Source organism: Mycteria americana, chromosome 28 (assembly GCF_035582795.1).
Source record: "Mycteria americana isolate JAX WOST 10 ecotype Jacksonville Zoo and Gardens chromosome 28, USCA_MyAme_1.0, whole genome shotgun sequence".
Lineage (NCBI taxonomy): Eukaryota > Metazoa > Chordata > Aves > Ciconiiformes > Ciconiidae > Mycteria > Mycteria americana.
In genome coordinates, this window is record NC_134392.1 from 785,362 (window position 1) to 811,216 (window position 25,855).

The 25,855-nt window shown below is 52.7% G+C and overlaps 4 protein-coding genes across 4 annotated transcripts; 2 read left to right on the top strand and 2 right to left on the bottom strand.

The window, feature by feature from the left end:
• Positions 1 to 2,699: 2,699 nt before the first annotated feature.
• On the bottom strand, positions 2,700 to 6,012 carry LOC142421349 (hepatic lectin-like). The gene is made up of 6 exons (XM_075526010.1): positions 5,791 to 6,012; positions 4,750 to 4,857; positions 4,256 to 4,330; positions 3,716 to 3,867; positions 3,138 to 3,250; positions 2,700 to 2,859 (listed from the first exon to the last, which is right to left on the bottom strand). The coding sequence occupies exons 1-6, from the start codon at positions 5,831 to 5,833 to the stop codon at positions 2,724 to 2,726; spliced, it is 627 nt and encodes a 208-aa protein (XP_075382125.1). The 5' UTR covers positions 5,834 to 6,012; the 3' UTR covers positions 2,700 to 2,723.
• A 2,109-nt stretch (positions 6,013 to 8,121) lies between these two features.
• Positions 8,122 to 10,878, bottom strand: FBXL12 (F-box and leucine rich repeat protein 12). The gene is made up of 3 exons (XM_075525997.1): positions 10,704 to 10,878; positions 10,549 to 10,621; positions 8,122 to 9,817 (listed from the first exon to the last, which is right to left on the bottom strand). Exons 1-3 carry the CDS (start codon positions 10,802 to 10,804, stop codon positions 9,044 to 9,046), a joined length of 948 nt encoding a protein of 315 aa, XP_075382112.1. The 5' UTR covers positions 10,805 to 10,878; the 3' UTR covers positions 8,122 to 9,043.
• Positions 10,829 to 11,838, top strand: UBL5 (ubiquitin like 5). Its single transcript, XM_075526008.1, has 5 exons — positions 10,829 to 10,915; positions 11,058 to 11,118; positions 11,227 to 11,310; positions 11,466 to 11,503; positions 11,608 to 11,838. Exons 2-5 carry the CDS (start codon positions 11,063 to 11,065, stop codon positions 11,649 to 11,651), a joined length of 222 nt encoding a protein of 73 aa, XP_075382123.1. The 5' UTR covers positions 10,829 to 10,915; positions 11,058 to 11,062; the 3' UTR covers positions 11,652 to 11,838.
• A 299-nt stretch (positions 11,839 to 12,137) lies between these two features.
• Positions 12,138 to 25,587, top strand: PIN1 (peptidylprolyl cis/trans isomerase, NIMA-interacting 1). The gene is made up of 4 exons (XM_075526007.1): positions 12,138 to 12,257; positions 14,050 to 14,250; positions 20,916 to 21,026; positions 24,314 to 25,587. The coding sequence occupies exons 1-4, from the start codon at positions 12,200 to 12,202 to the stop codon at positions 24,421 to 24,423; spliced, it is 480 nt and encodes a 159-aa protein (XP_075382122.1). The 5' UTR covers positions 12,138 to 12,199; the 3' UTR covers positions 24,424 to 25,587.
• Positions 25,588 to 25,855: the final 268 nt, after the last annotated feature.

The following is a 25,855-nucleotide window of genomic DNA, read 5'->3' on the forward strand; positions in this document are numbered from 1 at the left end:
CCGGGGAACCGGGGGGGAACCGGGGGGGAACGGGGACGGGGGCTGCCGCTGCGACCCGGGACCGAGCGGCGCGGCCGGAGCTGCGGGGCGGCCCCGGGCACCGGGCCCCGGGCCCCGGGCACCGGACACCGGGCAGGGCCTCGGGGCTGCGGCCGGGTGGGTGTCCCGGGGGGCGGGTGCGATGGGTGCTGCCCCCCCCCCGGGTCCGGGTCCCGGCCCCGAGCTGCCCTCGGGTGGGGGGGCACGGCCGGGCACCCCCGGTACCGGGCGACGGAGAGCGGCTGCCACCCGCTCCCTGCAGCGCCCACACACGCACCCTGCAGTGTGCACGCACACGCGTGGGCACACCCGCTCCCTGCAGCGCACACACACGCGTGGGCAGACCTACTCCCCACAGGACACGCACGCCCACGCACATCGCACGCCCACCTTGCAGGGTGCGCACCCACCCGTGCGCACACCCACTCCCCGCAGCGCGCACACGCTCCCGTGCATCACACGCACAGCCTGCAGCGTGCACACCCACCCGTGTGCACGCACACGCGCCTTGCAGGACGCACGCACAGCCTGCAGTGTGCACGGACACCCGTGTGCATGCACACACTTTGTAGTGCACACACACATGTGAGCACACTCGCTCCCTGCGGTGCACGCAGACACCCTGCAGTGTGCACGGACACCCGTGTGCACACGCACACCCTGAAGTGTGCACGGACACCCGTGTGCACACGCACACCTTGCAGGGCGCACACACACACCTTGCAGGGTGCGTGCACACCCGTGTGCACACACACACACACCTTGCAGAGCACAGACACGTGCGTGCACACCTGCTCCCTGCAGTGCACACACGCACCTTGAAGTGTGCACACACACCCGTGAGCACATGCGTACCCTGCAGTGCACACACACCCATGCACACACACCCATGCACACACGCACCTTGCAGTGTGCACACACACACCCTGCAGTGCACACACACCCTGCAGTGCACACACACTCATGCACACACACACCCATGCACACACGCTCCCATGCACACACACACACCTTGCAGTGCACACACACACCCTGCAGTGCGCACACACCCATGCACACACCCTCCCATGCACACACACCCTGCAGTGTGCACACACACCCATGCACACACACACCCTGCAGTGCACACACACACCCTGCAGTGCACACACACCCATGCACACACACACCCTGCAGTGCACACACACACCCTGCAGTGCACACACACCCATGCACACACACACCTTGCAGTGTGCACACACCCCCTGCAGTGCACACACACACCTTGCAGTGCGCACACTCCCATGCACACACACACCCATGCACACACACACCTTGCACTGCACACACACACCCTGCAGTGCACACACACCCCCTGCAGTGCACACACACCCATGCACACACACACCTTGCAGTGCACACACTCCCATGCACACACACACCCATGCACACACACACCCTGCAGTGCACACACACCCATGCACACACACACCCATGCACACACACACCCATGCACACACACCCTGCAGTGCACACACACCCCCTGCAGTGCACACACCCGCGTGCGCACACCCGCTCCCTGCAGCGCACGCACACCCGCACGCATCACGCGCACCTCGCGGCGCGCACCCCCACGTGCACGCCCCCGCCGACCCTCTGCAGCACCAGGGTGCCATCAGCGCCTCGCGGCACGGGGGCCGGCCGGGGGGGGCCCACTCCTGCCCGAACCCAGCGGGCGAGCTCCAGGTTTCCCAGCCTGGCCCAAAGGGAGGGGTTTTTTTGGGGGGGGAAGGATGGAAAATGGGGGAGGGTGCCCCATCCCTGCGGGGTCCTGGAGCCCCCGCCGCTGGCCCAAGGACCCCGTCGGTGACCGGTGACCTGACGCAGCGCTGAACCATGCTGGAGTTTCGTATTAGAACGAACAAATACCGGGCAACTTTGTCGCGTGGAGTCCACCTTGAAAGAACAACAACAAAAAAGGGAAAGTTATGAAAATGACGGGTTTGGGGGTTTTTTTCCCTTCAGTAGGAAAACCCAAACCTCATTTCCACCTCTGAAACTGTGTTTGCTGGTCTCCCACGGCTGCTTGGCTCAGATCCTCTGCTCGGTGGCAGGGACTCGAGCCGGGAGCAGCGGGTACAGGCAGCCCCGACTGCGGGCAGGCGCCAGCAGGCAGAGGGGCTGCTCTTAGCGACGCAGACCCATCCTTAGCACCAAACCCCTTTAGGAGCCGCAAGGCTGGCGGCGGAGACGCCAAATCCTTTGGACACCGAGTCCATCCAAGCCTCCCCTCCCTGATGCTACCGCGGGAAATGCCCCCGTCCCGCTCCCGGGGTGCTGCGTCGGGCAGCAAATCCCCCTCTTCCGTCCCATTTGTCCCCAGCCCGCTCCCGGCGTTGCTGCTGACCTGCGCGACGGCCGTCTGCAGCCCCAGCTCACCCTCACCCCTTCGCACGCACGCCGAGAAACAGAGAAGCTTCGTTAACCAGCGCAATAATTGTCCTTTATTAGGCTGAGCTCCCCACGGAGAACCCGGATTCCTGCGTGTATTGCTTAGGACCATCAAAATCCATCCCCGCTCTTCCTCGGGACAGCGCGGTGGAGAGGAAGAGCGGGGAGCGGGCACTCGGATAGTATAAATTAAGAAGAAAAAGGAACATTCGCGGTGCCAGAGCATCGGCCGTTGCCTCCGCGCGTGGCTTTACTCAGTTGGGCGGAGGCTTTTCACAGATGTAGTAGCACTCGTAGGTGCAGTAGACGTCGTTCCACTCCCCAGAGAACCAGACGTGGGCACAATCTTCCCTGTTTTCGCTGTTGTTGGGCTCTCCCTCCTTCCAAAACCTGGGCAGAGAAGGCTCAAACTGAGAGAGGGCGGCGGGGGCAGGCAGCTGAGCGGAGCAGCTTTCCCTAGGGCTGGGAGAAGGGCAGGGACTAGCTAAACCTGTCTGATTTTAGCTGGTTTTAGATGCTAATTCTTGCCTCTGCTGCTGTGTGAGTGCCCATGCCAGGGCAGGGTGAAGAAACCCGGTCTGCTGGCTGAAACGGGGGCGTGCGGGCAGGGAAGCTGCCTGCTGTTTTGGGGTGGTGGGCACGAAAACGCAGGGCAGGCCGGCACTCACGTGAACGTGCTTTTATAGTCGGTCCCGTCGATCCATTCCCATTCCCCTTCCGAGTTCTGGTCCGTGAGCCCGATCCAGAAACGCTCATTCCTGGTCCTGAACATGACAAAATTCTGCAGCGGGGAGAGGGATCAGGAGGGAAAAGCACCAGGAAACGGCTCCTCAAGCCGGCAGGCTCGGGGCAATCTCAGCTCCGCGGTCGCAGCACGGAGGAGCCGGCGAGGTCCAATTCTGCACTTGGCTATTTATTTACAACGTGGCGGAGCAGGATGGGTGCTGGTGCCGTGTCTAAGCATCCCGCAGACGTACAAGAGAAGCCCTGGATGCAGGCAGCGGGCAGGCAGAGCAGGTTCTGCCTGCTCTCTGCTGGCTGATGCAAAGGATAACAAGCACCAGCTCTCGGCTGCCCAGCGAGGTCGGGGCGTGCAGGATGGCAGCAGGGAGGGACGGGGGGGGCTCTGCAGAAGGCTGGGGCTGCGGGAAGGATTCGGGCAAGCCTGGGCCCTAGAGCCGGGGTCTTGACCTGCTTGGCGTAGCCGTTAATTTGGGCAACCCCTGCCTAGAGCTGGGGCCTTTACCTGCTTGGCGTAGCTGTTAATGACAGCCAACTGCGAGCGCATCTCTTCGCACTGAGCCTTCGCCTTGTACCAGCTCATTCGGGTTAGGGAGAAGTAGTAACATTTTCCATCAAAGTATTCCCATTCCCTGGATTTGGGTCCGCAGGGAAACACTGGTGAAAGAAGGAGGAGGGGGAAGTCAGGGGGATGGCGGGCAGCCGAGCTGGTCCTCGCTGGGCTCATCCCAGTAAGAGGGTTTTCCCAGCAGCGCTCCAGTGCCAAACTGGTAGAGACGCAATGGCACAGCCCCGAAGCTTGCTGTGTATTGGTTTGCCACGAAGGCGGCAACTGGCACCCAAAAAAGCCTCTACCACAGGGAAAATTTGTTTTTTCCTAAAATATAAAAGTGTTTGCCGCTGGCAGAGCAGCAAACCCCGACGGGGACGGATGCCCTGCACCGCCTTGGCGAAGCAATCCAGAGCAGGAACACTTTGGGGACAATTTAGGGAAATTTCAGAGGGGAAGAAAAACTTGTGGGTTTGGGCGGCAGCCAGGACTTACACAGAAAATCCTTGTCAGAAAAGTTGTGTTTCCAGTTCGGGCGTACCTCGTTGAGTTTAGAAGAAACGGCTGAAACTATTAGAGAGAGAGAGACGGAGAGATGCTGGGTTATCGGCTTAGCGCCGAGGGTCGCCTGCAAGCACCTCACCCCCGCAAGGCCAAAGACGGGTTTGTTCTGGCTTGTTTATTCTGCTGGGGATGCGCTTTTCCAGCAGCCTACGGGGCAAAGAAATCCCAGGAAGCTTAAACTCCTGGCTTATAGCTTGGATTAGCCAGTATTTTATATATTTATAGATTTTTTTAATATATTTTATATATAGACGGTAGCGTAGATGTCAGCGGTCACTAGATGGGACAGTCTGGGAGCTCCTCTGGTCGCCCTCTCCTGCGGAATTAGGACTTATAGAGTCCTCTAGAGCATGAGCGTGCATTTAGGCCTCACGTATCTCTTGGTCCTGCCTGCCTAATTAATTAATTCAAAGATGTCCCAGTACCTCTGGAGAGCGACACAGCAAACAGGGTGATGATCAGCAAGAAGGAGAGGGCCAGTAGCAAGTATACGGTGAAAAAAGATCTCAGCTTCTGCTGGAAGAAGTTTCTATCTTTAAAAGAAAAAAAAAAAAAAAAAAGAGATGTGAAAATATTCCCCTCGGGTCACTGGGATTTTTTCATAGCTCCTCTGGTTCCATTTATAGAGGGGTTAATAAATAACCCGGAATAGTTAACTATTTGCTACAGAAGCCAAAATGTTGATGATAATTCCTGTTCAGACCAACCTGCGGGGCCGAAAGCCCCCAAACCAGACGGCTGGCACGCAGCGCGTTGTGCCAGCGCTGGAGTGGCCTTGCTGAAGGTCAGGGCGGGTGATGTCAGGTACCACATAAGCAAAATAAAAAGGAATTATAAGTTTACGCCATGTATTTTGGGCTGTGACATCTTTTTAAACCCTCCTGGCTGTCTAGTAACCCTTTCCAAAAGGGAAACGGTTCCCCGGGTGACAGTCCGTGGTCTGGCACGAGGTGCCCTTCTCGGAGGGGCTGAACCTTGGAAATACCCATGGGTGCCAAGGTTCAACCTCGGGAGCTTTGCAAGGGTGCCGGGCCACTCGGTTTGGGGAGCTCGGCTTAGGAAGGCTCCAGGAAAAGCCTAATTTGACTCTGCTCCAGGACTCTGCTTGCAAGGCTGAACCCTCTCAGGTGTTGCACCACCAGCTTCACAACACCGACAGACCTTCCTCTCCCTGACAGCCCACAGCTGCAGCAACGTCCCTTGTCCTCCTCTTCCACCTGAACCTCAACCCCAGGGCCAAGCTCGTCAGGGCGGCGTTCCCCATCCCAACCAATCAACCCCGTTAGAGCTGATTAGCCAAGCTGCTTAAGCAGAGGAGGAAGGAGAGCACGGACCTTCCTCTCCCTCAGAAACCAAGCGTGTTGGCGGAGAAAGACCATGCTACAAGATCCGGTCTCGTCACGCTCTTTCCTCCTGCCCGTCTCCTCGAGGTGGTGGGTCGAAGGGCTGGCGTGGCCGAGTTTTACCTTTAAAAACGTGCAGGTCGTCGTGAAGATGTTCCTCGTCCATCCCGGTAAGCTCTGGCTGGGATGCAGCTTAGGACCAAGTAAGCAGAAGCTTTTTCACCAGGATCTCTGGAATTTGCGATACCTCTAGGGATGTTCCACGCCAAAGGTTATAATTTAACCAGGAGTTTTTCAGGCTGTGTCCCATTGGTTTGTCCTCTCGAGATAGCAGCTTGGATTGTGTCCACTTCCAATAATTCATCTGTCGGGAGGGGTTTTTTTTTCCCCCCAACCAAGCTTTTTGTTTGTAACTCTTGCCCATCCCTTTGGATTAAAAAAGGGCAAATTCTCAAGTTTCTGAAGGTGTTTCCACCAAGCGTGGAAATAAGCAAGTCTAGAAAATAGCAAACGGTCTTCGGTTTGCAGAGCAAAGCCGAAGGCGCAAGCAGCGCCCCAAGATGCGCTCGCCCAAGAAAATAAAACGGCTCTGGGTCTGATAAAGCACCTGCATGAACGTGCCGTATAAATCTATGTGTGACGGAGGCATAGGAGCAGCTTGCTGATTCGGGGTGGCTCCCTGCGGTAATTGATAATCCAGAAAATTTAGGGCCTCTCGGAGTTTTCTTTTCACTTTGGCGGCTGTGGGCTTTTGCTTCTCTCAGCCCTGCTAGGGCTCCGAGAGCTGTTGCACGCCCTGGCGTCGCTGAGGGTTTAGTTGGCTCTCTGTAAGTCTTTCGCTCCGTATTTTTAAAAAAGCCGGGCTTTGATGTCATGATGTGCGTATAGACGGCCGTAAGGTGGGGTTGGGGGAAGAACCGTTCAAGTTAAAGGTTGGCAAAAGATGAAGTGGAGATAAACGGAGTAGAACCCGCCCTGAATTGGGGAATCAGAAGCAATAAGTCTAGAACAGCCCTCCAAGAGCCTCCGTAGATGCGTGAGGAGGGCGAGCTGCTGTTCTACCGGGGCTGAAACAGAACTGATGATGCGAGAAGACCCTTTCCGTCCTTTATTCCTACAATTCGCTCGTGGTCATCCGAGATTTACAGCTCCCCTCCCGCTTCCAAACCCGAAAAGCCCACTTTGCGCCGTATAAACTTGTAATTGCTGTTCCGTCCTGTTCCACGTTTAGCAATTATGCGCTCCGCGGAGATGACGGAGAAAACTGGCAAGCTGGGACCGTCGGATATTAAATGACGTCGTTTGGAGCGCTGCGCCGTCAGGCGCGCAAACATCCCACTGCAAACGTTGAGAGAACATTTAGGTTCTCGCCGCATCGAGCTGCGCCTTGACTGACTGACGGATTTTTACTGGTTTTAATTTTCCCTTTTTGCCGTTTTACCTTCGCTCTCCGAGCCCAGAGAGTGCTGGGACGGATAGCGCCTGAAGTTTTAATAACGCTAATTACTCCAGCGTAAATCTCTGGGCCTGTGATGAACACGTAGCGGTAGTTATTAAGGCAACAGCCTTGGGATGCTTTCCAAAGCGGAGCCGGGGCATTTTACCGTTGTTTATTTGCCCCAAAGCTACGCTGAGATTGTGTATAGGAACAGAAAGGAGGCCAGGGCACAAAGACCGGCTCTTAACGAGCTGCACAGCGACGAGGATTTCATCACACAGGGAGGTCACTGCCACCCAGGTCTGTCTAAAACCCGCCGGCTTATTGCATAAGCTGAATGGAGGGCAGGGGGTGTGGGGGGTGAAAACAGGGGGATCTCGAGGCAGAGCCCCAAAAAGGCTCAGCTGAGACATTAAACCTTCTGCTGCGCTTCCTGGGAGAATGCTCTTGTCTCTCCTAGCTCCCAAGGAGCGGAGGGGGGAAAAAAAAAGAACAACTAATGTTCTGCGGGAAACATCGGTTCGCATCTCTCTCGGTCTGGAGCAGGGAGGACGTGGACAACGTAGGAGAAGCCCTCGGGGAGGGGATCGGGGTGTTAAGAGGATCCAGGACTTGGGTGTTTGTTTGAGCTCTTTGTGGTTCCACGTTTTTTTTTCCCTGCCGTAAGGGTTCCACGTTTTTTTTTCCCTGCCGTAAGGGTTCCACGTTTTTTTTTCCCTGCCGTAAGGGTTCCACGTTTTTTTTCCCTGCCGTTTTTCCCTGCCCTGCTAGGACTGAAGGGTTGACTAAATCGGGAGACGAATCGATGGGTCTCCCCGAGGGACTCCTGTGCCGAGCGCTGGGTCACCGCAGCCTGGCTGACGTGCTGACCCCGCGTCCCCGCTTGTACCTTCGTCCCAGGCCAGCAGCTCTTCTGCCGGTAACACCCGAGGGCACTGCTCGGTGTCGAAAGCTGCCCGACTTCTTGATTTTAACAAAGGCATTAGTTCAGTTAAAACATTGCAGCGTGAGAAAACGTAAATCAAAAGCGGTTTTATTTAATAAATACAATATTCGATTTAAAAGCATCCTCGGCTGGCTCAACGAGCCAAGAACAGCAACGTCGCAACGCTCGGTGGCAGTTATCCGGCGTTACGAGATTGCGGGGAGGAGGAGGAGGAGAATGTGGACAAGGAAAAGCGACAAGGAAACGTGGCTGCTCCCGCTGCACGGCCCAGCAAAACCCGGAGGTAACGGCAGCCCCCCGAGAGCCCGCGCCAGCCTCTTTGCGGCGCAAATGGGACGTGTGACTCTTGGGACCAGGCGTTCAAGAAGCCCCGCGACCAAAACCTTTCTGAAGAGTAACTCGAAGAACTGAATTTGAAGGAAAGTCGAAGCAAGACGACATCCTGGACCGAAAACGCTCACTGTCGGGGCGGATCGCCTGAGCTCTGGCACGTGCGGCTGAGGTATTTCTTGCCCGGCACAGTTTGGAGCGTACGTGCAGGGCGGTGAAGCAATCGGAGTTAAATATTAACTGGAAAGCTGGGGTTTGGGCTGCCAGATTTTTTTTTCAGTGGCAGGAGGGTGCCTCGCTTTGCTCCGTGAATTCTGCGCTCGTTAAGCTGCTGCCTGATGTTTAGCGGCGGAGGAAGAGGAGCAGGCAGAGGTTAAACTTGTAACCTCAGCCAGCCTTTGCTCAGCTCATCAGTGGGGTTCCCAAAAGCTGGATGCTCCCCGGCTTTCCTATTCCCCTGATCCACGGAAAAGGGGAGATCCTACCAAAACCAAGTTCCCGACAAACCAGTTTTTACATGACACGCTTGCTGTTTTAGCCCCCAACAAAAATTCTGTCCCAAAAATATGTAAAACGGCTCTCGGGAAAACCGATTTTACCCGAAAAGCAGCACTTGAGGCGTAGTAACGAACGACAAACGCCCCGCTGCTTCAGGCTGCGTGTCAAGGAGTATGTGAAAAACTACAGTGGGGCAAACTGGCCTGAATTTTATCGAATACTTCGTCTTTAAAGCAAGCCCTGCCTAATTTGAGGTTCCTCAGCTGGGGCAGCGCTTGGCACAAAGCAATAACGGCGCCGGGGGAAACGTTATCGCGGAAGTCGAGGCACAGCGTCTCCAGGCGCTGCAGGGCTGCTAAACAAGCCAGACCCGCGTCCGTCAGGGAGTCAGCGTCGATGAGCTCCAGGAACCGGAGATGTTTCACGTGGCGCCCGATAAAGTCCACGGCGGAGTCGCCGATGACGCAGTAGCGCAGCACCAGGCACTCCAGCTCCGCCAGATGCGGAGCCGCTCTCTGAATCCCCGTCTCCGTTACGCGGTAGGCGCTAGAAAGGCTCAGCGTCTTCAGGCGGCTCTGGGAGGAGACGTTCAGCAGATGGCGATCGGAAAAGGCAGGGACGTTGTGGATAACGAGGTGCCGGAGCTGGGGCAGGGCCCTCGCGGCGGAGCCGCAGAACCAGGCGGCGGGGATTTCGCAGCAACTCAGCTCCAGCGCCGTGAGGGAAGGGGGCACGCTCTCGTAGGGGATGGGGCGGAGGTCCGTCTCCGCCAGGCACAGGCGGCGGAGCTGGGGGCACCGCTGCCGGAGGGCGGCCAGCAGTGCCGGGGAGAGGAGCCGGCGCTTGCCGCCGGAGCGGAGCGTGCCCCGCAGCCGCAGCGTCCGCAGGCTGTCGCAGAGACGCCACCGCACCACGTGCCACAGGGTCCGGGAGGTGATCTGGGGGTGAGAAAGAAAATGGCCTGTTCCCAGGGGGTGGGCGGGGGGGGGCCCTGCCCGCAGTGGGGTGATTCCCCCCCCCCATCTCAGCCCCTGCCCCGCAGTGGGGTGATTCCCCCCCCCATCTCAGCCCCTGCCCCGCAGTGGGGTGACTCCCCCCCCGCCCCCCATCTCAGCCCCTTCTCCACAGTGGGGTGACCCCCCCATCTCAGCCCCTTCCCCACAGTGGGGTGATTCTCCCCCCCCCATCTCAGCCCCTTCCCCACAGTGGGGTGACTCCCCCCCCCTCCCCCCCCATCTCAGCCCCTGCCCCGCAGTGGGGTGATCCCCCACCAATCTCAGCCCCTTACCTGCAGTGGGGTGAACCCCCCCATCTCAGCCCCTTACCCGCAGTGGGGTGAACCCCCATCTCAGCCCCTTCCCCACAGTGGGGTGACCCCCCATCTCAGGCCCTTACCCGCAGTGGGGTGAACCCCCCCCCATCTCAGGCCCTTCCCCACAGTGGGGTGAACCCCCCCCATCTCAGGCCCTTCCCCACAGTGGGGTGACTCCCCCCCCCCCCCCCATCTCAGCCCCTGCCCTGCAGTGGGGTGATTCCCCCCCATCTCAGCCCCTTCCCCACAGTGGGGTGATTCCCTTCTCCCCCCCCGCCCCCATCTCAGCCCCTGCCCGCGCTGGGGCGAATCCCTCCCCCGCCGCCCGGTGCGGGAAGGCGGTCGGGCGGTCCGTACCCGGTGCGGGCTCAGATCCACATATCTCCAGACCGTCCGGTCCAGCGCCAGCCGCTTCCACCGCCGGCAGACCCTGCGGGGAGCCGGGAGGCGATCAGCGCCGGGGCCCGGGCGGGGAGGCGGGAGGCGGCCGGTGCCGCTCGGGGCGGTCCCACCTGGCCATCCGCAACCGGTCCCGCAGCGGCAGCAACGCCAGGACCCGCAACAACACCGAGTCGGGCAACGCCGGCGGCTCCTCGCTCCCCGCCTCCGCCATCTTGGCTGCTTCGCGGCGGGCCTTATGCGCGTCACTTCCGCTTCCGGCCCAGCTCCCGGTAGCTTCCGGTTGCGAGGCGGTAGCGGCTGCGGCGGAGTGACGCAGAGCTCGGTGGGTACCGGGGGGGCTCGGGACCTCCCTAATTAACCCCCTTCCTTACCGAACTCCCCCCCCCGTTGCCTCTTTCCCTCTCCCGGTGCCTCTTCCCTCCTCCCCGTTAACCCCCGGTGTCTCGTACCGTGCCATCCCTCAGCAACGATGATCGAAGTCGTCTGCAACGATCGTCTGGGCAAGAAGGTGCGGGTGAAATGCAAGTATCCCCGAGAACCGGGACTGGGGATGGGGTAGGGAGGGTGGGGGGTGTTCCCGGGTCTTCCCCCCCGCCCCCCCCCCCTTCCCGTTTTCCTTAACGGCCCCGCCAGCACGGAGGATTCCATCCGCGACCTGAAGAAGTTGATCGCGGCGCAAACCGGGACCCGTTGGGACAAAATCGTGCTCAAGAAGTGGTGAGTGGGGGGGGGTTGAAGCAGCCTTTGCCCCGGGATGGGGCGGGGGGGGGCCCCGACGGCCCCGGAGGGGCCGTCGGGGCCCCCCCCCGCCCCATCCCGGGGCCGTGGAAACGGTACCGGCCGCCTGATAGCTGTGTTTTCCGTCCCCGCAGGTACACCATCTTCAAGGATCACGTCACGCTGGGCGACTGTATCCTTCTCCGGGCGGGTGTTTTACGGTGTTAACGGGGAGCTGGGGGGGGGAATATCCCAGCCCCATCCATCTCCCCCCTTCTCCTTAACTCCCTCTTCCAGATGAGATCCACGATGGCATGAACCTGGAGCTCTACTACCAGTAACGGCTGCCATCTCCTCCCGGTTTCCCCTCCCGGTGCTCTTTTCTCCGTGGGACCCCCCGTAATCCCCGTTTCCCCCCCCCCCCCTTCCCGCTCCCCGGTATGGCCGAGCTGGAGCCGTGTTGAGGTTCTAAACCTGCTGTAGCTGCCCTGGAGTGTTTAAGTGGTTTATAATAAATGTGTTTCTCGAGTCTCTGGGTGCTGTGTGGCTCCGGGGGGAGCGGGGACGGGGCACCGGGAACCGCCGAAGCGGGGCAGCGCCGCTGCGCTGCTATTTCTCGCCGCGCTCCTACTTCTTTTGTCCACCCGCGGCCACCGTCCGCTCCTGCGTCACGTGCCCAGGGCCGCTTCCGGCCTCAATGCGGCCTCCCGCCCGCAGCCAATGAGCGCTAGAAGGACGGGCGCTTCCTCCAATGGCAGCGCGGGGAGGTTGGGGGCTGCCTTCCCTCTGGCCAATGGGAGCAGGGAGGGGGAGGGGTGACTCCGCCCCCTCCCCGCGCCAATGGGGCCGGGCCGGGCGCGGGCGGTGCGGGAGGCGCAGCCGAGGGAAGATGGCGGAGGAGGAGAAGCTGCCCGCGGGCTGGGAGAAGCGCATGAGCCGCAGCTCCGGTACGGGCGGCGGCGACGGGAGCGGAGGGGCTGGGGGGGTGCCCGCTCCCGGGGCGGCAGGCCGGGCTTCTCGGGGCGTGTGGGCCCTGGCGGAGGTGTGGCCCGGTGCGCCCGACCTGGGCCTCGGCGGGGTCTGAGGGGCTGCGAGCGGTGCCCGGGGCCTGGGGAGGGCGGGGTGTGAAGAGCTGGGCTTGGGGCGGGCCTTAGAGCCCGGGTGGGGGTCTGCGGGGTGCCTGGCTCCGGGGCTGCCGTGCCCGAGGGGCGTCGTGTCCCTGGGAGGGGGGGGTTGGCCTTGATGGCGGGGGGGGGGGGGGGGAGGGCGAAGCGGCTCCTGGGACCGCCGTCTGCCAGGGGAGCGATGCCCGGGCCGTGCGGATGTATGAGGCTGAGGGGGGGGGGTTGTTCCGTGTGGGGTAACCGGTGGAGGGAAGCGGGGCAGGGTGGCAGAGCCGAGAGAAACGTCTTTATAAAAGGCCGGGTCAGCGCGGTAGGACGCTTCGCCCTCGGTGGGGCTGCGGTGGCTTGGGGGGGGAGGGAGGGAGAGGGGGGGAGGGAAGCTGTTGGTCAGGACGGTGCTTTCAGCAGGGTTTTTCCTTTGCGGCGAGAGCTTTCCACGCTTAATGGCTCGAAAGCAGTTCCTAGGAGGTGGAGTTCATCAGCTTGGCTGCTCTCCTCGTTTGTTTGAGGTGGGGACGATGAGTCTAGGGAGGCTGAGAGAGAAGAGGGGCCCGTGTGAACCCTTCTTTGCCAGAACTACCGTGGTTGAAGTGTCCTGAAGGGAGGGAGCTCCGTGGCTGTCTGGAGTTAGGAGCTCTAGGCCGTTGGTTGGGATTGCAACTGGGAGCTCAGGCCCTTTGCTACTGGGTCGTAGCTTCCCGCTGCCCAGCTCCGCTGTTACAATCCCTCACCTTGGTTTGCTTGGCTTTTTTTCTCGAGCCTAGTTTGCTTCTAGCTTCAGTGGAGAGCTTTGGGATGAATGATTCTCTAGAAGAAAGCAGAAATCGTCTCGATTGATGCTGTGAGTTGTTGCAGGTAAATGCACGCGTGGCTTTGAGCACTGGAAGGCCTTTGAGCAGCAGAATCACCTGGCTTTAATGCTGAATGTGTCGAGAGGTGACTTCACAGGAGCTTCATTTTCTGCTACCTGGGGAAACTATGGATATCTTGTGCAGGAAGGGCTTATTTTCCGGTAGAAAAAAAGATTATTTTCAGAAGGAAAGGTCTGTGCAATGCAAAGATGTCATCTTTGCTAACGGTAACTCACTGCGTTTGCTGCGGGATGTGCTTAACAGAGAGGCTTTACGCTGTTTCACCCTTGTAAATAGGGCTAGAGTGAAACGCAGCCTTACCCCCAGGCCAGAAACCCGGCACTATCCGCCTTCTCGGCAGTGGCAAGGTGTTGCCTGGGGGTGTTTATGGTTTCTGGCTGTGTCGGTGGGTGTTTTGTCGCTGATCTGGGCGAGCGTGGGGAATTGGAAAGGCAGCTGGAGCCCGCTTCTGCGCGGGGCTGTTGCTTTGACTAAAGGCGCTTCCCGATGGAAACGCTTGCGTAGGAAATTATGTGGAGTTGTAAAGTCTTGTTTCCTACCTCGTGTGTTTGAGCTGATCGCGTGGATGTGGCTGAGCACTCGCAGAAATCCAGTCTTCTGTGCCTTTGGGGTCAAGAAGCTGATTCTTGGGGTCAAGAAGCTGATTCTTGGGGTCAGAAGCTGATTCTTGGGGTCAAGAAGCTGATACTCAGGGTCTGCCGGGAGCTTTTTTTTTAACCCCAGCCCCCTCTCTCTGTCCGCAGGCCGTGTTTATTACTTCAACCACATCACGAATGCCAGCCAGTGGGAACGGCCCAGCGGCAGCGGGAAGAACGGCCAGGGGGAGCCTAGCAAAGTGCGATGTTCGCATCTCTTGGTGAAACACAACCAGTCCAGAAGACCCTCGTCGTGGAGGCAGGAAAAGATCACGCGGACCAAAGATGAGGCACTGGAGCTTATAAATGGCAAGTAAATGCAGGAGAGAGAGAGAATATGATACTGTTGAAGGGGAAAAGTCATTTTAAGGCTAGGATTGGACCCCGAGATGAGTGGTTCAGTGTGTCGGGAACTTGCTAAAGCAAAGGGTTTTTTTTAAGCCGAGTGGTTTGAACGTGGACTTTCGTGTGGCCCAGCCACTTGGAGAAACAATTTTGCTGTATGATTAAATGACGTAAAGCTAGGTCCCAGCCCGTGTGTCTTCCCCTTTGTGTTTTTTTGTAATGTTATTTCAGAGGTTTGTTTGTATTTTCTTTGTAAATGTGTATTTTTATATTAAAAATAAAATTCTTTAAAGCTAAAACAAATGTTCTTTAAACATTTCTTTTTGTTTAATGTCACTTGACTCCTTGCCCTAATAGCAACTTAGAGTAAGTTCTAATTAACCTCTGCTTGAAATCAAGTTGCTTGTAGGAGGCAATCCACCTTGTACGAGGCTGTACGGATGACCTGATCGGCTCGGGTTTTTCTCGAAGCGTTCTGGCTTGTGATCTGGTCTAGGAGTGAGGGTGCCGCGTGCCTTCCGTAATAGGTGCTGTTAATCTTTGCAGCTTAGATTTTTTTTTTTTTTTTTTTTTTTCCCCTTGCAACTCTGGCAGTAGAATTGAATTGATGTCGTGTTTCTTCAGCAGCGAGGTTTTTTGATCTTACGGATGCAAGTTCAAAGTCCTGCTGTTAATACTGGCTTTTTCCTCTTAGGATAAGGGATTTGAGGGCTTAAGGTGAGGTTTAAATCAGTCCCGCTGATTAATTGATGAAACCGAGACCATGCTCTCTAGTGGGCAGCTTTGTCTTTTCTGGCAGTGAGGTTGCAAAGGCTAGCTGATGCGCTGCGAGCGCGCAGATACGTACCGCATATCTGGGCCCGTCTTATCTTTGATGGCTTCAGCAGTGAAGAGGGAAGATAGGGAGGGTGTTTTGTCTATTACCTTGGTCCTAGCCAACAATAAATTTAAGGACTTTCTTGTTTGAAAGCCCTGGGAGGGGAAATTTCTTTGCTAAATAATTTGAAGCAGCGAGGCAGTGACCAGCAGGTGGTATCTGCTCACCGCCTTTTAGAAGGGGAGGTTAAATTAACTGGCACAGATGGGGAATTTTCTTAGGGAATTGTCTCCTTCGGGTTAGGGTGGCTGAGAAAGCGTGACCGGGGGCGATAAAGCGGGATGCACGCCTAGTGTGGAGATCTGTGCCAAGGGACTTGAGACTGTTGCAAAGATAAATAGATTGAAATATTTCAGCCGAGCTGCAAATTCTCTCTCTGTCTTGTCTGTCTTTTTTTTTTTTTTTCTTTTTTAAGAATAAAACTGTTCTACAGCCATCTCTTGGAGTGATGTTCATCAAAAGGCCAGCACAGAGCTTTCTACAGATCAGAGGTTAAATGATGCACGATGCTGGCATGTTTTAAGCAGGCATTGATGAGCTTGGATCTTTGTAAGAGGGAATCACTGACATTTTAGAAGGGAAAGTTGTCTCCTTATCTCTAAAGAGGGATTTCAGGGGCTTGTGACCAGGTAGGCTTTTTGGTACATCGATGTTCTGTAAACTGGTTATCTTTTAGAAGCCTGAATAACATTATTTGGACTCAACATTTGTCATCATTCTTACCTTGTTTGGGTGATTTACCCAAATCTTACTCACCTTTTCTTTAAGATGCCGCAGTTCTTTGCTACCTCGTAAGGTGATGGAAAGAAACAGCTTAAACTTTCCTTAGCTGGAAAGAATGAGATTAAGCTTGACAGCTTCAGAGCCTTCTCGCTATCAAATAACTTTTATGTTTTGTAATCTCTCTGTGGTGTCTGAAGAGGAAAGAGTTGTGATTAAAACTTCCGTCATGTAAATAGCCTGCTTGTCGTCTTGGTAAAGGCCGTTAGGGAATTAATTCCTATGATGGGAATAGCATTGTCAAAAAAAAAAACAACCCCAACCCCTAACCACCTTTCTGTCCACATTTGTCCCCGATAAACACTATTCCTGGGAAGGTCATAGGGAACATCAGCTTATGATTAATGATTTCATGGTGGCTTCTTGAAAATTACTCTAAGTTTCTGGAACAGCTGAAACTTATTGGGAGGATGCACGGCTTCGCTCCGCTACGGCTCCTGACAGTCAGGCGTCACTGAACTTCTCTGAACAGATGTACTGTACCTGGTGACTGTAATTATAGCGTAGAATTGTCTAAGTAGGTCTCTGGGGAGGAATTTGTTTGACAGGCACAGTACCACACATTTTCATGTTTTGTTTGGAGACCGGTTATGTCTGAGATCTCCCTCCCAGTCTAGCTCTGGTGTTAATGCTTTATGCGATAAAAATCTGAGAAAGAAATTTGATTAGGGAGCTCTTTGTTCCCACAGGAGAGGGGACAATACTAAAGATAAATGTTTTCGGTAGGTGAACTTGACTGATGTCAAATATTCCATTTGCTGGCTTTTCCCTGATAATGAGGGAGGAGAGGCGAGAGAGCTGGAGGGGTGCGTCGTCCGTGAATAATTTTTAATCCATTAAGCAAGTTGCAGTGGAGAATTAAATGTAGGTTAGCTCTCCCATTGTGTTACAGCAGGAGTTGGAGGACTTGGCTCACCAGGTGCTTCTCTGGTAGGTGATAACATTGCAGGGAATGTGGGACTAGAAAGAAATTTCAGATTTGAGCCTGACCCTGATCTTCAAGGTAGCGAAACCTCTTAGTCCCCTCTGTGAGCTTTATCAAGCGCTGTTTAAGAGGCAGTTAGGGTTCTGGCTGAATTTGCTGTGAAGGTTATTCCAGACCATCTTTGCTCTGATGTGTAGAAACCCGGTTTCCAGCTAAATACTGCTTATGATCCGTTCCTATGTGGTGTTTCTCGCATTAGTGTTGTTTAATTACTTAATTTAATTTAATTTCTTCCTGATGTTGACCTCTCAGTGGATTTAGAGAGCCCTGCTCTTTACCAGCCTGTTTTTGCAGGCTGAGCCAACCAGGCTTTTAGTTTCTGGTAATGTAGGTCATCCCTTCTGCTGTTTCCACTCTTAGCCCTCCTTTGCACTTCAGTTTTGATTAATCTTTCTTGAGCGGGGGTTCATTGTGGTATGCAATATTCCAGATTAGCTCTTGGCACGGCCTTCTACTGTGGCACTTACTACTGCCCTTCTCTCTGCTGAGGATACCGTGACTTCAGCGCCGTGTTTCTCGCTTTTAAAGTCATACTACCTGATTTGGAGTTATTTGTAATTCCGCACTTAACATCCTCCTCTTTCTGATCGAGCTCTCTGCATACAGCGGATTTTGTTGTTGTTGTTGCGTTTGTAAATACGTGTGCGAGTTCGCTTGGTGTCGTCGGGTCTTGCTTAGTCATTCAGGGCACCTTTAATATTCTGATCCTCCTTTCTGCTGACAGTGCTTCCCCACCCTCTAGCTCGTTATTTGCATGTTTTGTTAGCTCACCCCTGTTTCTTATTGCAGAATCAGCTAGGATTCATCCCAAAGTTCAGTCCCCAAAAGCTTCTTTTCCTCAATCCTCCCCATTTCAGCACAGCCCATTGCCATTCTTCATCTTGCTCTTTTTGCACTAATCTCCCATTATTCAATTTCACTTACGCCTGGAGATTTTTAGGGGCAGTTTATCAAAACCTGGACAGTACCGCATCTGCATAATTTGTTCTAAATGGCTGAGATAATCTGGAGAAAAGGCTCATTAATCCCAATTCGCAGAGCCAAAGTTTAGACTTAAGGTGCAGGTGTCTTGTCCTGGTAGGGGTGAGAACAACTAAGCTCAGCCTTAGGCTTGAGCCAGGAAAACCCTCATCTAGTTGACAGGCAGGTTTTGCTCTCAGGCTGGTCACTAGTGTAAAATTAAGAGGTTTTAATAACTACATTCTATTTCAATATGTAGTTGACTGGTTTTCTCCGCGAGCTTGTGAAGCCCTCTTTACCCCTCAGAACCTGCTGATGTGACCAGGGCAGGCAGTTTTGGGCAGAAATGTAAACACTCTGATCCTTAATTTGGATGCTTTATTACTTTAACATCCGGATATATCTTAAAGCTCTAATTCCTGACACTTCTGGGCGTGATGTGTGACGGGTACTTGCTGGGGACTGGCGGCTGTAGGCAATTAGATACGTATTTATGGTGGCACAAATCCGTATTTTTAGGATAAACTCTGTTTTGTCAGCAAGTAGGCTGTTTATGCTCAAGCGGCTTAGTTTAATAGGATGAACCAGTATCAGTTTCTTTCCTAAAACTTAGGAATGCTGTGAACTGCCTTCCACCCAGATAAATAATCCTTTTTTTAAGGCAGAATAAATAGCTGTTGCCTTAAGTTTTGTAGAGTTTCAGACTTTCATGTTAGACTCTCGTGTTTGTAGAGTTTGAGACTTTCTCCACCTGTACGTGTGCCCTCTAAGCAGCAGGGAGGATAAATGTGTATAATCTCACTTAGGTGACAATACCAGCGCTGGTGTTTTCCGTTAAAGCAGGCTACGCGCTTTAGGAATTAAGATAGCTTTTTATGGCTTTTGAATTAGATTCAGCACACCCGGTTAAAAACCAAAATACAAGAGAGAATCAATCTCCTATTCCCATTTTTTTGGTGGCTCTTCCTCCTAGCCTGTCCAGCTGGAAAAGCAAACCTCGCTGTCCTGAACACCTTGCTGAATTCCAAAGAGTTAGGCTAGCGGCAGCTGATTTAAAGAGACGACTGAATTGGGGAGGAAAAATGGGCTGGAGGCTAGAAGGCTAATTTGAAGGCTTAAAATCCCTTCATTTTGGTCTTGCAAGCATTAAACTGCAGTAAAAGGGTTCATTCAAAAATTGATAGCCTGCTTTTTCAGTCGCTGCTGGATACCTCAACTCCTAAGAGGCAACTTCCATTCTCTCCTTAAGGGACATTTTCTTACCTGCCCCCAGCCCTCGCAGATATTTCCTCAGGTGTATACAAGTATATAGCATTAAAATGAGCTGGAAAAGACTTATTTCCTCATCCTTTTGCATCAGAAACCGCCGCCTTCCTTTTGTGAGAGCATCCCTCCAAATAATAAGCCTAGCTCTTGAATTACTTGCATGACCCTTTTTCAGGTAGGGATCTTCCAGTGCTTGCGGTTGGAAGAAACGATGCCCAGCCCAACTTTTTTTATTTTTTTTTAAATTTTTTAGAGGTTTATCTAGCAAAGCGCAGACTCTTTATACGTGCAGGCTACAGGGCTTACATGGCAGTGACCTGAAATAGAACGTTTGGTTGTCGAAACCAGGGGACTTAATAGCTTCGAGGGGGTAGAACGACACTTCTTTTCTCTTAATTTCTCTGCTAGAAAATCGGCTGCTTCTCAGTATTTCTTTTTGAAGGTGGAAGACTGCTTGGGTCTAAAATGGAAGACAGGTTTTGCCGATTCTTTCAAAAGCTGAGGGGAGGTTTCTGGAAAGAGGGATTTAAAAATTAAACGAACCTCTAGTGAGAAATAAGTTTAGCTGGATTCCACCTGGTACGGAGAGTTGCTTTGGGTTGGAAGCTGGAGCACTGGTTTGGGGCTGTTCCTCTGCGCTTTGGGGCACGTGTGGATGGATTCCTCTGGGAGATGCTCCCTTGCTTAAAATACATGGATGAATGATTTTTGCAATGTAATTTAGTCTTAATTTATCACTTGTGGTCCAAAGTGCAGAAGGCAAGCCCCTCTGGCAAGGGCAGGCTGCTTTGGGAAGGTGGAGAGTTAACTGGCAGCCAGACCTACTGCAGACAGAGCTGCTGTTCGCAGGCTTTGAGTCCAGCTTACACGACTGTCCTCCTGCAGAAACATTTCTTGCAACTGGTACTAAATGGCGTTTTGGTGGGGGGTGGCTGCAAGTCGGACCAGTGATGGCTTGGGATTTTGATTAGTGGTTACGCTCCTTTTAACGAAGGAGCTGGTTGAGTTGCGTGAAACTAGGCAGGATTTTCTTGTCGTCTCGAGAATCCATGAAAATCTGCCTCACGCAGTGTTAAGGGATGTATCAGTGGCACTTGTGCTTTGCTCATCTCCGAGAGCAGTCAGTATCTCTAATTAGCGGCTCCTCAATCATGTTATCAAGCTGTTGACTGGAAAATATGATTTATCTCCTAGGTTTTCTTGTTATGAGCTAGCGGGGGGGTTTCCGCTGGTCCAGAAAGATTCAGAACAGTGAGGCAGAGCTCTCGGTTAAGACTACGAATATTTCTTAACTGACCTTTTAAAAAGCTGTCTTGACAAATAATTCACTCCTCAGGGATTCTTCGTGCTCGTTCTTCTACCGAAGCGAGCCCTTCTGAAATCAAAAGCTCATCTATTTTGAAGCCCAATAATAAATTCCCATGCTTCAGGGGTAGTAGTAGGCGGAATCACCTTTTTTTTTATTTAATAGAAGCTTAAATAGAAATGGGCCACAGTGCAAAGATGGAAACGTGCTTGGAAAAAAAAAAAACCCAACCAAACCTGAGGCAAGTGTTTTTTGGGGTGTTACGAAAGTTTAGTTTTGACTCGGTCTTCGTTCAGAAGGTTTGAAAACCTCGCTTCGTGGACGTGGCGTGCGTAGGTGGCTGTTTGTGCCCTTCTTGCTGGGGGACGTAATGCTTAAGGTGGGGGGTTTGGGTGGGTTTTTTTCTTTCTCTGTTTTTCCTTCTCCTGACTTTGAATTATTCCCTGTATTGACAGGCTACATCCAGAAGATCAAATCGGGAGAAGAGGATTTTGAATCTCTCGCTTCCCAGTTTAGTGACTGCAGCTCGGCAAAAGCAGGAGGCGATCTGGGTGCGTTTGGAAGAGGTAAGTCGAGCTCAGCCTGGCAGCGTGAACGCCAGATCAAGATTACGGGGTTGATGCTGATGATCTTGGCAGGGGGTGAGGTTTAATAATGCACCCTGCTGCTGGGGGAATGAACATGAAAATGGATTTATATGCTAGGCGGCCTGCTGTGCAGGAAATGTAGTTTGATGCCTAGAAGTTAAACCAATTAGGAATGCAACCATAATATTATTCTGGGCAGAGAGGCGATGTTGTGCAAATGCCCTTCATGAAATTGGCTTTTCCCTCTGGAAAAGGATTTTCCAGCTACACTGAATGGAAATCCACTTGCAGAGCGTAATGAGCCATGAATAAGGAAGAAGTGGATAAGTCTTGCTAACGGCATGCCAGATAAATGATTTGGCATTCTAATCTTCAATGAGAAAGCTGTTAACAAATTGTGGAAATAAGAACAATTCACAGCCCACCGAACTAATGTCGCTGGTGAGAGATTTTGTTACAGGATTATTGATTGGTGCAGTGAGGGAGCGGCAACAAAAAGCTCGTGGATGCTTCCTCATTAATGAGATTTGCTGGTGTGGGAGGAGGAATCTTTGGGATGGGAAAGTGTAACATTGAAACCTCTTTATCTTAGGAATGCTTTTTGCAGTAATTTCCACTAGGAGGAAAATATAAAGCAATGATGTCATGAGTACAGCTACAATATTCAGAGAACAAACCAAAATCTCTTTATAGCGAGAGTGTCCATGCATATTTTATTTGAAGAGGGTCTAGAAAGGTTCCTGGCAGGGAGAGAGAATGCTATATTTATTGTTATAATCTGTGCCCCAAAGTCATAGGGACTTGCAGCGATCCCAGAGTAAGAGCTGCCCACGTCTGAAGCGGTGAGCGGCAGTCCTGCGTGTCATTTTAGTGGCAGTCTTTTTCCGAAGCTCACGCTCGGGGTTCGTGGACTGAAGCATTCAGAAGCTCGTCTTGGGCTCGTACCCTGCAGCAAGTGTACAGATTCTGCAGGATATTTTGCACGGCTGCCTCGTCATGCCAGGCTGTTACCTCACTTCGGATGTCCCGGGAGTATTTAAAACACTAGTGGGCTCGCTGCTGCTGCAGATGTGACCGCGGAAGGGGCTCCAGAGTCGCTCTTTCAGCCCCTGCTAGCTGAAGCCCACCCAGCTTTGGCAGGTGAAACTGTATTCAGGAATGTAGTCGGCTTGGTTGTTTTTTGGTTGGGTTTTTTTTTTCCCCACCAAAATACTGGTTTTAATCACTGTTCCTTTTTAGGGTGCGGTGTTGCTACAGTTCAGCAACAGTTCCTTCCTCAAATAGATCCTTTCAGGCAGCGCTAAACAGTGATATTTTATTGTATATAATGAAACATTAATCGTAGGGTGCTGTGTCTGCTATTTTGGATTCAGTGGAAACTCAGCTCATTGTGCTCTTTGGAGATGTATGGAAAGAGATTTTTTTTTTTTTTTTTTTTTTTCTCCTGGCTGCACCAAAATGTAAAGAAATGCTGCAAGAGCCGGTTTCCACTAGATGGCATTGGAACCATGTGTGGTGGCCAAACCCCTGAGCTGTCACTCCCCCTCTCTGCTTTTTTTGGTTTTTTCCTGGGCTGAAAATGTAATTTGTTAGAACTTGGAGCACTGGTTACTCCGGGGGTGAAGTTATTAAAACATTTCAATTTGTCTTCCTGAAACCCTTCAAATAAGTCATGTTTCTGCTCGAGGAAGACCACTGTGGTGTAGCAGGGAGGCTGTTACCTCATCTGAAATAAAGATTTCGGGTCCTAGTGGAAAATAACCAAAAAATTCAGGTGACAAGGCAGGTCTGCCTGACAGTGAATGACGCTGGCTTTGTAACTGGAGCTTGGGAGCCAGGCAAGCTGCTTGCCTCTCCTAGCAATTAATCTAAATGCTGAAATGAGAGAAGCGAAACTCCGGAAAGCCATATGCATCAGGTCACTTCAGTAATAAACCGCTTTTTTTTGGAAGGGGAGAACACCAAGCTGAAGCTATTACTAATCCTGAAAGGGAGGAATTGAGCATCTTTTGTGGCATCTCACTGCCTTGCCTAGAGAAAGGGGTACGGATGGATGGAGGTCCTGAAATACAACATAAATTCTGGAGATGCTGCTGAGCTAGATGCGATGCAGCTGGGACGCGTGGTCTTTGAAGGGGTCGGGAAGGTTTATTTTGCAAAGAGATTAGTATATCGCTGCGATGTCTGCTGATGATCTAGCTGTCAGGCTGCCGAAAAGCTTTCTGCAGCCCCTTCCTAATGTGCTGCGGAGTCCAAAGCTACAGCACTGCCTCGAAGCTTGGAGACAAGGGTCGTAAACTTACAGGAGATTTATGTGGCGTTTTTGGCAAGACTCGGGCGTCTCGAGGCAAGCTTTGCAAGCGTGGTTAGTGCTAAGAGCAGAGAATAAGGGTTCCCTCTGTGCCTGGGGGACTGTCACCTCCTGGCCTTCCCTCGCAGGCATCTTGTCCTTCTGCTGAAGCTTTTGCTGAGAGTCCCCTGGTGAGACTTTGACCTGTAGGTAACAGTAAATCCTCATTATTTCGGCTGGGATGGGCAGTTTCTCTGCTCTAACTTCTGTCACAGGAAACTGGGCAAAAATACTGTCCCCCTTGAACACCCCCCCGTAGCAGGCCGGTGTCTCTCCTCTTGGCTTGAATTATTCTGGCTGAGCACTCGTGCTGCTTATTCCTTCTGCTCCCCCTGCAGAGCTGCGGTAGTTCTGCTCGTGGATCCCTGTGCGGGGTCCTTCCTCTGAGCACCTCCGGCTTTCCTGAGCCTGGATTACTAAACCTCCTGAAACGCAGTGACTTGGAGACTGGAGCCTTAAGAACAGTCCTTATCTAGGTCATGACATTATCCACGTGTGCCTTGTAAATTATTTAGCGCAGCTTGTAATGCACACCGCATCCATCCCCCCTGGGTACCTGGAGGGCACACGGGACTGGAAGACGAACATCCACTTGTGCCAGTGAGTCTGCAGAACAGATTTCCTCTGCCTTTTGGGTCCGCAGCTCTCCGAGTATCTTTCCTTGCTGCAGTGCTGCCTGTAGGATCTGAACAAAACCCCCTGTTTAGAAAAGAAAAAGTCTGTGTACGTGCATGTGTGAATGAGTTGTTTTGAATCATCTTCTGGGAGTAGATGAAAACAAACACCCCCTGCAAGTTATTAATTGGTGACTTTGTTGTTTGCCTGGAAGCTGTCTTCATTCGAGGCTTGCTTGCTCAGAAAGATCTTCAATTCGTTGCTGAGCTTAATTGAACTTTCTGGTGTCTGCTCTCTGCAGGTCAGATGCAGAAACCTTTTGAAGATGCCTCATTTGCGCTGAGGGCTGGTGAGATGAGCGGACCAGTTTTCACAGAATCAGGGATCCACATCATCCTACGCACAGAGTGAAGTGCCTTGGTGACATGTAGAAAGGAAAGGGCGAGGGGAAGAAAGGAAAAAAACAAAACCTACTCCAACCCTGCACTCTCCCAAACGAACTTCATATCCAGTTTAAAAAAAAAAAAAAAAGCTCATTTCATATCTCAATATCTTCTGTGGCACCTGACACAATGTTTTTCACCTGCAGAGATGCATGGTTAGCCAAGAGTGAGAACACAATCAAAATAAGACAGTAGCATCTTTCATAAGCAGAGAGAATGTTAAAAACAACATTTCTGGCATGCCACAGCTGCTTGAGTTATATTGACATGTCTCCTAAGCCGAGGAATTGTCAATGCTAAAGGTCACACTTCAGTGCTTCCCACATCCACCCTGTTAGAGACGCAGAGTATTTATTGCAGCGCAGCACTGATGATGGCCAAGCTGACTTGTGAACTCTGGTGCTATGACGGAATGAACTCCCCAACCCTCTGCATGTTTCTTTAAACGCATTTTAACCCGAATGGACGGTATTTGCTCTGCAGTCCAGTCTGTTGGTTTGTAGAACTGATTTACTAAAGCCATTCATAAATTGACCGTAAGATATCAAAGGATGAGCCAGCTTAGCGTGAGGCACCCATCCCTCGGTGTCCGTCCGTAGCTTCCCTTAATGCAGCTGTCTCGGCGAGGATCGTCCCTCTGTCCCCTCACGCAGTGGTGCCGGGAGCTCTCTCTGCTCCTGCCATTGCTTTGACTTTAAAACTTGAAGATGCCTTTTGGTTCTGAATACAAACGAGAGAGGCTAACGGCCAGTAGTTCCCACTGCAGGAAGATCAGTAGCCAGCCTGAGCTGTGTAGCGGTACGTAGGATGCTGTGTGCTTCCCATTCCAGCCTGGAGTCACTCCATTATTTAGACATGACAGTGCCATTCTGTAGGGCAGACTGTATTGTGGATTTTCAGTTTTTAGCTAGAAGGCTGTTTGGTTTTTTGGTTTTTTTTTTCTCAAGCTCCTCTCGATCCACTTGTGGTTTAGACACTGTAAGTCATTGTTTTCCAGTTACACTGCATTGCTTATGTTTAGCGAAATAAAAACGGGAAAAAAAAAAAAAATCCCAGCTTTGGTCCAGTGCAAACCAGCTGTATAGTTCCAGTTCTCTTAAGCAGAAAATAAAGCCCTCTCCAATTAAACATTTCAAGAGCTCTGGTATTGATTATTTCTCCTCCTTTGCCTGTAGAGATCTTGTTGCTTCTATTAGAACAAACAAAAACCTCTGCAATATGTGCCGAGTTGGCCCTTGCTGTTTTGTTCTGCTTTTTTTAAATGCTAAAATGGAAATGTGGCTTGCGTGGTATTAAGAAGAACTTCTCGGAATTTGTCTTAAGCGATAAGCTAATATTCTTTATTCTCTGTTGTTACTGGGTTCTGCTTTGTGTTGAGTCGATGTCTTATTTCCTAAGAA

Excerpts from the sequence above, each read along its gene's own strand:
- LOC142421349 (XM_075526010.1), bottom strand. The coding sequence starts at position 5,833 with ATGGACGAGGAACATCTTCACGACGACCTGCACGTTTTTAAAG. Across the intron at positions 4,858-5,790 it reads CGACCTGCACGTTTTTAAAG|ATAGAAACTTCTTCCAGCAG; the intron begins GTAAAACTCGGC and ends TTTCTTTTAAAG. Across the intron at positions 3,251-3,715 it reads TTAACAGCTACGCCAAGCAG|AATTTTGTCATGTTCAGGAC; the intron begins GTAAAGGCCCCA and ends TCCCCGCTGCAG.
- FBXL12 (XM_075525997.1), bottom strand. The coding sequence starts at position 10,804 with ATGGCGGAGGCGGGGAGCGAGGAGCCGCCGGCGTTGCCCGACTCGGTG. Across the intron at positions 10,622-10,703 it reads GACCGGTTGCGGATGGCCAG|GGTCTGCCGGCGGTGGAAGC; the intron begins GTGGGACCGCCC and ends GGCTCCCCGCAG. Across the intron at positions 9,818-10,548 it reads TGGATCTGAGCCCGCACCGG|ATCACCTCCCGGACCCTGTG; the intron begins GTACGGACCGCC and ends TCTCACCCCCAG.
- UBL5 (XM_075526008.1), top strand. The coding sequence starts at position 11,063 with ATGATCGAAGTCGTCTGCAACGATCGTCTGGGCAAGAAGGTGCGGGTG. Across the intron at positions 11,119-11,226 it reads AAGGTGCGGGTGAAATGCAA|CACGGAGGATTCCATCCGCG; the intron begins GTATCCCCGAGA and ends CGGCCCCGCCAG. Across the intron at positions 11,311-11,465 it reads AAAATCGTGCTCAAGAAGTG|GTACACCATCTTCAAGGATC; the intron begins GTGAGTGGGGGG and ends CCGTCCCCGCAG.
- PIN1 (XM_075526007.1), top strand. The coding sequence starts at position 12,200 with ATGGCGGAGGAGGAGAAGCTGCCCGCGGGCTGGGAGAAGCGCATGAGC. Across the intron at positions 14,251-20,915 it reads GGCACTGGAGCTTATAAATG|GCTACATCCAGAAGATCAAA; the intron begins GCAAGTAAATGC and ends CTGTATTGACAG. Across the intron at positions 21,027-24,313 it reads TCTGGGTGCGTTTGGAAGAG|GTCAGATGCAGAAACCTTTT; the intron begins GTAAGTCGAGCT and ends TGCTCTCTGCAG.